The sequence below is a fragment of the Hibiscus syriacus genome, unplaced genomic scaffold, assembly GCF_006381635.1.
Source record: "Hibiscus syriacus cultivar Baekdansim isolate YM2019G1 unplaced genomic scaffold, ASM638163v2 tig00111621_pilon, whole genome shotgun sequence".
In the NCBI taxonomy this organism is placed as follows: domain Eukaryota; kingdom Viridiplantae; phylum Streptophyta; class Magnoliopsida; order Malvales; family Malvaceae; genus Hibiscus; species Hibiscus syriacus.
In genome coordinates this window covers 3,066,612-3,078,433 of record NW_024063138.1, presented here as the reverse complement: position 1 = coordinate 3,078,433, position 11,822 = coordinate 3,066,612, and the positions used below count along the sequence as shown (strand labels likewise).

The 11,822-nt window shown below is 32.4% G+C and overlaps 1 protein-coding gene across 1 annotated transcript; it reads right to left on the bottom strand.

The window, feature by feature from the left end:
- Window positions 1–5,017: 5,017 nt before the first annotated feature.
- LOC120166159 (BTB/POZ domain-containing protein At5g48800-like) lies at window positions 5,018–8,286 on the bottom strand. The gene is made up of 4 exons (XM_039175519.1): window positions 8,106–8,286; window positions 7,503–7,569; window positions 5,872–7,038; window positions 5,018–5,776 (listed from the first exon to the last, which is right to left on the bottom strand). The coding sequence occupies exons 1-4, from the start codon at window positions 8,174–8,176 to the stop codon at window positions 5,240–5,242; spliced, it is 1,842 nt and encodes a 613-aa protein (XP_039031450.1). The 5' UTR covers window positions 8,177–8,286; the 3' UTR covers window positions 5,018–5,239.
- Window positions 8,287–11,822: the final 3,536 nt, after the last annotated feature.

Genomic DNA, 11,822 nt, shown 5'->3' with positions numbered 1-11,822 from the left:
TCATCCCTTAAAATTTATAATCCATCCTATCTATATCATCACACTTAAAAGATGACATTTAATAAATTTAAATTTAAATTATATAATATTGTTTTTTCCAAAAACATTACATTAAAAATGTATGTTATGTTTCGTAATAATCATGAGTTGAGTTTGTCAATCAATTTAATTTCTTATCCAATTCCGATTTAAAAGATATTTTAAATAAGGTGCTCCACAAAAAACAAACAAGACTCCATAGAAATTATGGAAAGGTAGAAAACCTTCAAACAACCACTTGAAATGTCGGGTGTCTTGCAAAGTTTGTGCCCAAATATAAATATATTGTATCCAAAATATGAAGCATCTTCATGAATGACTAAAGTATGTGCCCAAAATATGCATATATTGTGATAACCAAACAACATTTGATGGAGCACAGAATGTAGTGTATAATGGTAAGCCGAGACACATACATTGTCGACATAATACCATTAGACAACTGATCTCAATTGAAGTTATCTCTATTGATTTTTAAAATAAAAAGATAACATTATGAACTTGTTAACCAAAGGGCTGAATAGTGATCAAATTAATAAAACATCGAAAGGAATATGACTAAAGCCTATTAATATTGAAGGCACTATGTGAAGGAAAACCCAACTTAGTTGACTGGAGATCCCAAGATCTAAGGTTAATGGGACAACCTACTTGCATAGACCTTGTAAGGTCAGTGTGAGAGTTCTTATCCTAAGTCCATTCCTATGATGAAAACAGTGACTAAAATGTGGAAAAGGTTAAGCAACGCTTTTAATGACCATTGTGTGTTTCGATGAGTCGAACAACATAAATCATCTATGTGAGAGTGAAGTGGAGCTACTTCAAAGAGACTATTGGGGCATAGTTCTCTAAACTCTTGCAGAACCAGGAGATGTCCACGGGTATATGGACATAACCATGAGAACCAAATTCTTGTTAAGGAGATATTTGTGTGAGGTATGTCATCACTTACACAAACTGCAGGACAATTCAAGGACATCACGTCTACTGGACAACCAGTAAGGTAAACATATTTTCACAAGGGAAGGTTCAAAGGGGGACTTCTACCTATCCTATGCAAATATTGAACGTAAAATCTATCATCGCATTAAGTCAGTGTTTGAAATCATCAATTTAATTTATGTGAGGGATTATTGGAAAAATAATAAATAATTGAATAAATTGATGCCATTTAATAATAAGTTATGTCACTTGGTGAATAGACTTATTATTTGGTTTAAAGTTGCATCCATTCAATTATACCTATTAGTTTTTCAACAAATCTCTTCATTAAATGGCTTTAACTTTTCATTAAAAGGTCATAACCTTGTTATTAATTTTCTTTCCTCTATATATAGGATAGTTAAGGCACAAATCCTGAGACACGTAACACAAATTACAACATGTAAGTTTAGAACTTTGGAATATGAAATAACTTAGAAAATTCCTTCCAAATTCGTTATTTCAGGTGATAGAAAAAGATAAGATTGTGTTCGATTTATCACTACGGTTGTGCTTATTGTTGTGATTTTTTGTTGTTGTATTCTGGGAGACCGACGTCCAACTTTACTCAAAGCACCGAGGAGAGGACAAATATGTCTTAATGAAACTGTTCATACAGGCTTCAACAAAACTTCCACTTCTATTTATCTGACTATGTTCATCCGATTTTATGTCAAAATATGAGTAACCAAATTTCGTTTCTCTACTTTAATTTTCTAGTTATTTTACTTCGTTCAATTTATATAATAATATTTGTTTATTATTATTATTTTATGTATCAGATTAATAATATCTCTTTCTATTGTATTTTTTTTAATTACATTATTGTTTCACTTAATAAAAATGAATTATATATATGGGCTATGATCTAATTACATAGCGTAAAATTAAAAAGTTTTATACTTTTTCAGGATCATTGTATGAGGGGAAATCAAAGGATGAGATTAACAGTAGGAAATGAGAAGATATTCATTGAAAAAATCAGCTAATCTCGGCCTTTGATTTTCCCACATCTGATGATCATAAAAATGTGTAAAATTAAAAGTTTTACACTATGGGTAAGTAGATCCTTATATATATATAGGTTGAGTAGAGTGAGGTTCAAAATTTGACTTAGAAAATCATATCGAATTTCGGACCAGGTAGGACTTTCCTAAATCGATCAAATCATATCGAGTAAATAAATTAATTTTTCGGGTCAAATTCAAATGGGCCAAAAATTCGATCTAACACAACTATGACCATTCCTAGAAAAGGTTGGATTTTTCCTATGATCCAAAGGCAAAGAGACCTAGATTTAAAAGTTAGGTAAATTGTCTTGTTAATCACTCAATTATATGTGAATTACTATTTTGATTATTAAATTAAAAAAAACAATTTATCACCAAAATTTAGTCCTCGACACTTATATATATTATCATTTTGGTTCTAATTTTAAATAATGTACTAAATTTAACCCTTTACATTTAAAATCATCCCTACAAAACAAAACAAGTATGCTTTAAATTACTCCATACACTGGCTTTTACTCTTAACAATTACAGAGCACGAATACCATATAAATTTAACATCATCTTTGTCTTATTAATTTAACGTCTAAATACCATACAAGGACCGCATTTTTGTAATCAATCAATTTATCCCCCTTTTTTAGAATAGAAATTAGGTTTTTTTTTACTCATTTCTAAGTCTAACAGTCAACTTCTGGATATGCTAATAAAGTATATTTTTTTAGCCAAACGCAACAGAATTCTATCTTAAATATTATTTTTAATATAATTCAATATTGTCAGTAGTTGTTCATTCTGAAGATTTTACGAATCAAAATTTTAAAATATTAAATATACAAAGGAAAACAAAAAATATTAAATTAACATCCAACATTTGTAAGAAAAAAACTACAAAACCCACTTCTCCTCTTTAACTACTTTAGACCATTTTGGACGTTTTTTTTTGTTCATATGTAAACATTAACTTAATATTATATAACTGGTTCTTCCCTTGTCCTTAATGGTTTGGCCATTTTTTACTTAATTTGACAATGTTCGACGAATTTTAAGGTAAAAAATAATATAATAAAAGCATGTAATAAAATAATTGACAGTATTGTTAAAAATAAAATCACCGGTATATTATTATTTGAAACTATGAGTACATAGATATTTGAATCAATCATTAATATTTTGATATTCAATATCCAGAAATATTTTTTAAGGTATTCATGCAAACATGGACTAACAATTCTAAAACATTATCGCATTTCACTGCTGCTGCTACATCCATACCTGAAAACACCACCATGAATAGTGACAATGGAAACCTCGTTCATATTGTTATTTTTTACACAAATCAAATACTGGTGATTTTAATCGAATTGATACCTTTTTTTTTTACATATTTTTTACACAATTTCTAGTAGGTGGAGTGGTAATCTTCTAGAGATATAAACCATAGCAGAGGCGGATGTACTAAGCCCCTACAGGGGTCAATTGCATCTCATTATTTTGGAGAAATTATTAAATTTAGTTTAATATGTTAAGGGAAAAAAGTGGAAAATAAAGAATTTTCCATGTACATTATTTTTAGAAAAAAGAAAATTAAAATTTAGATCCCATTCTTAAATTTTGGGATTCGCTACTGGATCATACATGTAAATTTAGTAGAAAAATGTATGGTTAAAGATTTTGATAGAAATTATATAACATAATTTAGAACGTGTTCATTAAACCAGACAAATAGATTGATCTTTGAAATTCACGAGATAATTATTCCAAAGGCCAAGTCTTTTCTAAGGGTGAAGAATAAACTAACAAATTTCTCTTTAACCAGCACTCTGTATCTGCAATCTGGACTCCAAAGATGGTTAATCAGACAAAGCAGGCTTCATTGATACTATAAGACAAAGTAATCCCTTAGATGTAAACGCATCTTTATCCCTTTGTAGACCATGGTGTACAAGCACAATCAATCAACTTCTCCAGTTCTTAGTAAATAGAATTCTCATTTTTACCAAGAACCTTCATTGATTTCATCGCCGTTTTGATTTTAGTCCCCATATTACAGTATAAGAACAGACAAGGACCTGCGTTGGATTCCCTCTTCCTTGCCATTTTTGTTAATGAAGAGAAAAACATGAGGTCCATAGAAGCAGAGAAAGGTGTACTGAAATTGGTCCATCCGGGAAGGCATGTCGAAACTCATAAAGAACCTATCATCGCATCCGAAGTGTTGAAGAGGAACCCCAGACATAGCGTTACTCGACCGGATGTGTTCGAGTATCCATGGATCGTGGTTAGACCCGAGTCCGTGTTGAAGCTAGGGAGAGTCTTTTACATTGTTCCTAACCTTACAATTTATAAACTGATAAAACAGAAAGGATACAACGTCCAAGCTTCCCTGGAGCACAAGAAATCCCCCAAAAGCTACGTTCACCAGCAACTTCTCGAACGGGGCTCGCCGAGCAAGTTGTCTGCCGGGACGACACCAAAGCGTGAAGATCATTGCCAAGAAGACTGGCAACAATTTCAAGCCAGTTGCGAAGGCGAAAGTCTCAGGGCTGGTGAGAGATTCAATGGATCTTCACAGTTTGAGTCCCTTGCTGATATGATGGCCAAGTTCCCATACTATTACAAAGAGTTTAAAGAGATGTCAGTGACAGATTATGCATCTGAAACTGAATCTGTAGGTAAAATCGAGAACCGTTTTCGTGGGGTTACGAATAGTAAAGCAGAAGCTTCAAAACAAGATCAAGCTTCAAGGAATGAATATGAGAAACAGATTACTACCATTTTCAAACCTTGCTCAAGGAAACATGACTGTGCCAGAAAGTTGCTTCATCTTAAAGTTTCTTTTTCCTTGTCTACAAATTATGAGGAAAGGAGAAGAAAAGTTGCAGATTCTAGAGCTGAATTTGCAGGTGCTTTTACTTATTGAACTACGTAGTTCAATGGCTTTCTCCAATAATAAAAAAATAAAAATAAAACCCCAAAACTCTTCAAAAAAATTGTTGAAAGTAGCTTGATTTGCCCTTGGTTAGGATACTTTGATAGCCATCTTTTCCCATGTGTTTATTCAATGTTTCTTCATGAACTTAAGGACTCATTACACAAAAATAACAAAGCTGCCGAAATCTAATAGAGGTAACTCAAAGCATCACAACTCATATACAATGTGGCCAAAATCATGGCCTTAACAAGTACAGACATATCATTTCAATTACCTAATCAGTGCTTGCACATGTCCTCTCAATCACCTTAGAATCCGTTATGTATGATTGTCTCGAGGGCGAAGTTGATCCTCTCGAAGAGCTATGTCCAAAGAAGCTTAGTTTACCAATTTTCTTCGAGAAGGAACTCATAAATTTATGAGAACTAGATTTTGCCATATCTCTCTTCATACAAACATGTTCTTTCTCTAGATCATTTAGTCTCATCCGCATCCGAGCAAGCTCGAGTTTTAGCTCTCGGTTTTCTCGCCTCAAAGACGCATAGTTGTCTTTCGGAGACATTGCTGCACTTAGTGCACCACTGCTGGTCCGCCATGATTGGTGATGCACTGGCTTGCAGTCATCATCTGGATAAGAGCAACACAAAGTGTTTCTCAGCCTTAATTGCTCGTAATAAAGAACTTGGATTATTGATTGGAGGGGAAGACGTTCGTTTTGTGCAGCATGTGCACCGGCTTCTTGCGAAAGCTTTTGGAAATCAATCAGTTTGCAGAGTTCCTTCTTGTTTGCATCTGGTAAACCCTGATGAGCCTGAAAAATGCATTCATTTGAAAGTTAATCAAGAAGTTTGATGCAAACAAAAAACGAATCAGACGTTAGAAAAATGAGTATACCGTCATACATACTTTCAGGTAAATATCAATGGCTCGATATAGCCCGTCATGGATCATACGAGCATGTGTAGGTAAAGTCTCTGCAATGGCCATGAACTTTGCAAGCTTGAGGTTTGCATCAGCAGCAATTTCTGCAAGATAATTATCCACCAACTTTGAAACTTTAAACAATGAACTTTGTGAGGGTGAATGAGGACTATCCGATTCGAAAACAGATGCATCATCCATATCATCTTCACTATCATCTTGCTGAGAAAAATTTACCAGAATTCTTTGAACCGTATCAACATCGAATAAGGTATCACCTGCATGCCGAAAAGATGGGATCAGAAGGTCATCAAGGGTTGCAATGTCCAACTGGGAACCAATCCTTCGCTCTAGATCCAGCCTACAAGCAATACTGCAATCAAGCATCACTGCACTTCTAAGAAGTCCGAAAAGAAAACTAATAGGAACAGCAAGTTTCTCGACAGGTAAAAGGCCGATGATTGACTCGACCACCAGACGGTCATGCTCGGTTGAAATGAAATCAACTTTTGTCTGTGCAGATGGATTCCACAAACTGGATTTCTTGGTCAGCTCCTTCTGCGCATAGTTTACAAGCGATGCACCGATACTCTCGGGACGAACACCACGACATTTCATGGCTGTCATGACTCTTTGATACAAATCGATCCTAATAACTGAAAGATCTTCTATCCACCAGTCCCCCTCACATTTGGCTTGTCTGTTCATATGAAGTCTCCCTGAACTACTGTATTCTAAGCGGGAGAAGCTTGATGCTATTTGCTCTACACAAGCCTTTGAAGCTATTGCATCAATGCAGCGGCTAACTATCTTCAGCTCATCCGCAAGAGGAAGTAAGTTTTCGCATTGTTGTAAAACTTCAACACACATCTCCAGGTTCTTGCAAACGATGCTCTCGAGATACTCTTCAGCTCGCGAGCTGAGATTATCCCTCGAAAACTCCTCAGTCATTTCAAGGTAATCGGAGACACAGCAGAGCTGAGCCACATTCGAAGATGTAATTTCAAAGTTAATGCCATAACAGAACTTAGCTGCCAACTCGAATGTCTCGGCGGCGCCAGGTGAATTCAGAAGCTCCACCCTTGAGATATCAGAATCCCTATGTTCTGCAACTAACTTCCTGATTCGTCCACTCCGAGAAACAAGCGGAAACTACATATAACAACTACAATTATCAGCATGAGAGTATTCAAAGTCCCAACATTAATCTGCACATGAAAGAAACATGCTATTTTACTTAAAGAGCAACCTTAGCCTATGTTAAACATATTGATGAACAAATTAGCTGATAGTCCATAAACTGGGGACAAAGAAGAAGAATGAGACACAGAGGCTATGGTTTCATGTATAAACAGTATGCTGAAAGATAGCTAGCTAGCTAATGTGATCTTATTAGAAGATCTGTTAAAATTCCCTTTTGTTCTTCATATTAGTTTTCCAAATTTGTCCCCACCAAGCAATGATGCTTACCTGGATAAATTTAGTCTATCCGGCCAAATGAACTAGTACTCCCATTGGAACAACCAAGAAAAAGGTTTCAGATCTATAGAAGGCTAAGCACATTTAAATCTAAACAAAATACATGAATAAATTTTCGAAGAAAAGCACCAAATTACCTTGTGTAGAGCAAAACTTCCTCCAGTTACTTGTATTGTGATATCACTTTTAACATCCCGAAAGATCCTACAATAACAGAACCGTCACTTTGAATATGCAGGAAAAAGAAAAAGGAAGAGATAATTGCTGGAACACAAAGTCACGGTAACCGAGGGACTGAAACACAAACAAAGAATGATAATAAAAAGCTGGAAGATAAAAGAATGATAGTATTTCTTTCTTTGCAGAAAAACCAGCAGAGAAAGATTCTGAGTGGGTGATCTGGGATACAATTTAAGTAATTTTCACTTGTAAATCACAAACATATTCCAAAGCATCAATCAGACAAAATAAGTGGAAGAGAAATACCATGAAACATAAAAAAACAACAAAAAACCTGTTCTTTCAGAAAAGACAAGACTGAAACTTGAAGCAAACTTCAATATGAAAGAGAGAGCATAAAAGAAGAAGAAGAAGAAGAAAAAAAGGTTTCTTTGCATTAGTGAAGCAAGAGAAACAGAGTTGAAAAGTGAGGAAAAGATCAAAGCTTTGAAGTAAAAAAAAATCAAACAAACCATGAACTACCCATATAACAGCTAACAATGCTAGAATCAAACTTGTACCATTCATTACAACGCTGCCTGGAACTATTTGCCAAAGACAGATGATGATGGTGCTGCTGCTGCTTGTCCATTGACAGAGATAGTGAGTAAGCTCGAGAGAGAGAAAATGAACATAAAACGCTGAGAAAGAGAAGAATAGTGTGGGGTAAATTGAGAAAGACAAAGACAAAGCCCCAGTTGTTGATGTATTTCGTTGCTTAACTTCTTTGGCCATTTTTGTCAAACAGCTGATCTTCAAACCATATATTCCTAGTGTCCAAACCAAAGGGGTCTCTTTGGTGGTGGGTCATCCTTTCAATACCATACCTCTTAAGCTTAACAATTGTTGAATTGTTCAAATCTACTAATATTACTGTTTGATTTGTTTTGTTCATAATCTTGGTAAAAGCAATCCAAATAAGAGGTCTTTTTGTATACTAATTTTTGTCTTTTGGGCCTAAAAGAGTCAAAAACCTCTCGTTTGATAACATGAACAAAGCGGAGATAAAGGCGGGAAGAAAGGAGTAGTAATCTTCGGACATCTCTTTCGTTCTCTCTTTTGCAAGCTATTGCTTTACCTCTTTGTCGTCAAAAAGCATAAAATACGGTTAAAAATGCCATCTTTTCTACCTTTGCGCATCCCATGTTTTAGCTTTAGCTATCTTTTGGATATTTACATTTTCACTCCATCATGTTGTGGAAATTCCATTATACCCCATCTTTCCCTGTATGAGTCTTAATACTTTTTAATTTTCACCAATTACCCCAAGTTGGATCAAAAAGGCCAACCGCCTTTTAGAGGCACTTCATCCCAAGCAATAGTATACATTATTGAAATCAATATATATGTGTAATTTTCTATGAATTAAATGGGGGTCCAAATAGATGTCCTATCCAAATTGATTAAGAGCGATCAACTCCCCCAAATCCAAAGGATGTCATTTCCCATTTGTAAAGGGGGAAAAGCATGAAAAATATTCCTTTGGTAATTGACTATTCATTAAAAGAAAGAAAGGAAAAAAACTCGTACGAGAGACAAATTTGATTCCTAAAAGTTGAAATATTCTCTGGGATTATCTTCATCACTACTTAAATATATGTTTGGCCATTATTTAGTTAGACCATCCACTGAACAAACGTAATTTCGGGTACCAACATAAAACTTTATATTAAAGGTGAATTTATAAAATTTTAAAGATTTAAACAGTGAGACAGATTATCAATAAATATAAAAAAGTATTTAAATTATACGATATTTTAAAATTTTAAGAAGAATGGCGATTACATCCACATGTTGATCTATCTCTGAAATTGAATTAATAATTTGATATTCCTTTTATATAGACTCTTTGTATATTTTTCGCCTGATTTTCGGTTCATTAAAATTTTCATAAATAGATAAATCCATCCAATTCATTGACTAAATCCCATCTTGTGTAGGCCAGCTGCTTAGGGGACCCTCTTGCATTTGAGTAAAGAGCACTCTAGTTTCTAAAAATATGACTTGAGATAAAAGCACACTCATTGCTTTACTCACCGCTTAAACAAAAAGCCTAAAATAAGGCAGGATATAATTAGCCCGCTTATGAATGCTGACAAGTCTTGGCAATGCCCAAGTATTCTTCCTAAATACCCCCTTATGTTCATTTCTTTCTCCTACATAAAATTAAGGGTAAAGTATAGTAATGGTCACTGAACTTTTCTAAAGCTTCCATTTAGGTCCCTCAACTTTTAAAACTTGCAATACAGTCACCCAACATTTAGTCCGTTTGCAATATGGTCCCCTAACAGTTACATCAGAACCATATTGCAAACGAACTAAATGTTGGGGGACCATATTAAAAAAAGACTAAATATTAGGGGATTGTATTGTAAGTTTTAAAAGTTAGGGGACCTAAATAAAATCTTTAAAAAATTTAGTGACCATTTCTATACTTTACCCTATTATTTATTGTTTTTTATTATTAATTTTAGGGTAAATTATAGTAATAGTCACTAAACTTTTCTAAAGCTTTCATTTAGGTCCCCCAACTTTTAAAACTTGCAATGCAGTCACCCAACATTTAATCTGTTTGTAATATGATCCCCAACAGTTACATCGGGGACCATATTGCAAACGAACTAAATGTTGGGGGACCATATTGAAAACATACTAAATATTTAAGGATTGTATTACAAGTTTTAAAAGTTGAGAGACCTAAATAAAAACTTTAAAAAAATTCAGTGACCATTACTATACCCTAAAATTAATGGTTAGATTAAGTTATATTATTTTAAAAGGAGATTACAATTATAAATGGGATGGATTTACTATATAAATTTCATTTAGTTTTATATTTTTTTATTTTTTATAATTGATATTTTAATAATTCAGTTGTTAAATCTATTAATATAATTATATTTATTATAAATTACAAAATTTTGAATAATTCTACAATGTAAAATAATAATTTTATTTATATACCTTTTAAATTTTTAAAAAATTAACATAAAATGAATAATTATATATTTTTCTCCAAATAGGACTAAGGAGATTTTTAAGGAGGCATGTGATAATACTTCCATGTATATATTTCCCTCCTCCTACTATTTTATCAAAAAATATATATATTTCTAATTTATTCAAATTTTAACATGCATTATTTATATAATTAAGATATCAAATTCAACTGCTAAAATATTAAAATATTAATTGAAGAAAACTTATGAAAATAAATAGAATACACTTAATTTTAAATTAACATAAAGAAAAACATTTTGTTTTTTCAAATACAGAGAAAATAGTTATTAATATAAAGTTTTTAAAATTTTAATTTTATCAAATATTTTTTAATGATGATTGTACGAATAATTTATTAATCGAAGACTCAAACTATTTTCTACGTAATGCAATATTTTAAAACATGTTTAGGATACGACAATTTCCATCATGATGTATATTTTATATTATTTCTTTCTTTTTCTTTTGTTACAATACTTTTAATAAATTTTAAATTAAATTTAAATTTTATTTAGAAGAGAATAAAAGGAAAATTTTAAGAAAATAAAAAAACTCTTAATATTACAAAAATATAAGAAAAATAAAGATAAACAAATTGATCAATCAACAAAATATATTTACTCTCTTTTTTTTATTTATCGAGGAATAAAATGCAAAATATAAAGAAAAAATTATATATTTGATTTATTTTGATTGTCTCTTTCTCTTCTAACCCCAGTACCCCATTGATCCAACGTATATATTTAATTCACATAAACCCATAAATATGTTTTTTTATTAATGTTACTAATAATAAAATATAAATTGACCCAATTATGGTGATCTGTTTTATAAATAATCAAGGGTAAACGACTCAAATGGTCACTAATGTTTGGATAAATTTTTGTTTTTCACCACTGATGTTTCAAAAATCATAAATCGGTCACTAACGTTATCGTTTGTTACAAATTGATCACTAGCCGTTAAGACGAAAAACATGTGAACTGAAATAAAGCAACAAAGAAGCAAGTGAAGGGATTCGAACGTAGAACCCTTGAGCGAAATATTGCAAGCCAAACAATTGAGCCAAGGCAACCATTTGATATATTTTGGACAACAAATGATATATATCTTGTATCTTAGTATGTAAATGTTTTACTCAAAATTAACAATATGTTATATATCTTAAATTTTAAAATTATTTCTTTATTTTTGTTTTAACTTTTTAGCTTTTTTTTAATCTTAATTTATTAAATATA

Bases quoted from the DNA above. Each gene is read 5' to 3' on its own strand.
- LOC120166159 (XM_039175519.1), bottom strand. From the start codon at position 8,176: ATGGACAAGCAGCAGCAGCACCATCATCATCTGTCTTTGGCAAATAGT. The intron at 7,570-8,105 runs GTACAAGTTTGA...CTGTTATTGTAG, and splicing joins AGGCAGCGTTGTAATGAATG to GATCTTTCGGGATGTTAAAA. The intron at 5,777-5,871 runs GTATGTATGACG...TGCATTTTTCAG, and splicing joins CCATTGATATTTACCTGAAA to GCTCATCAGGGTTTACCAGA.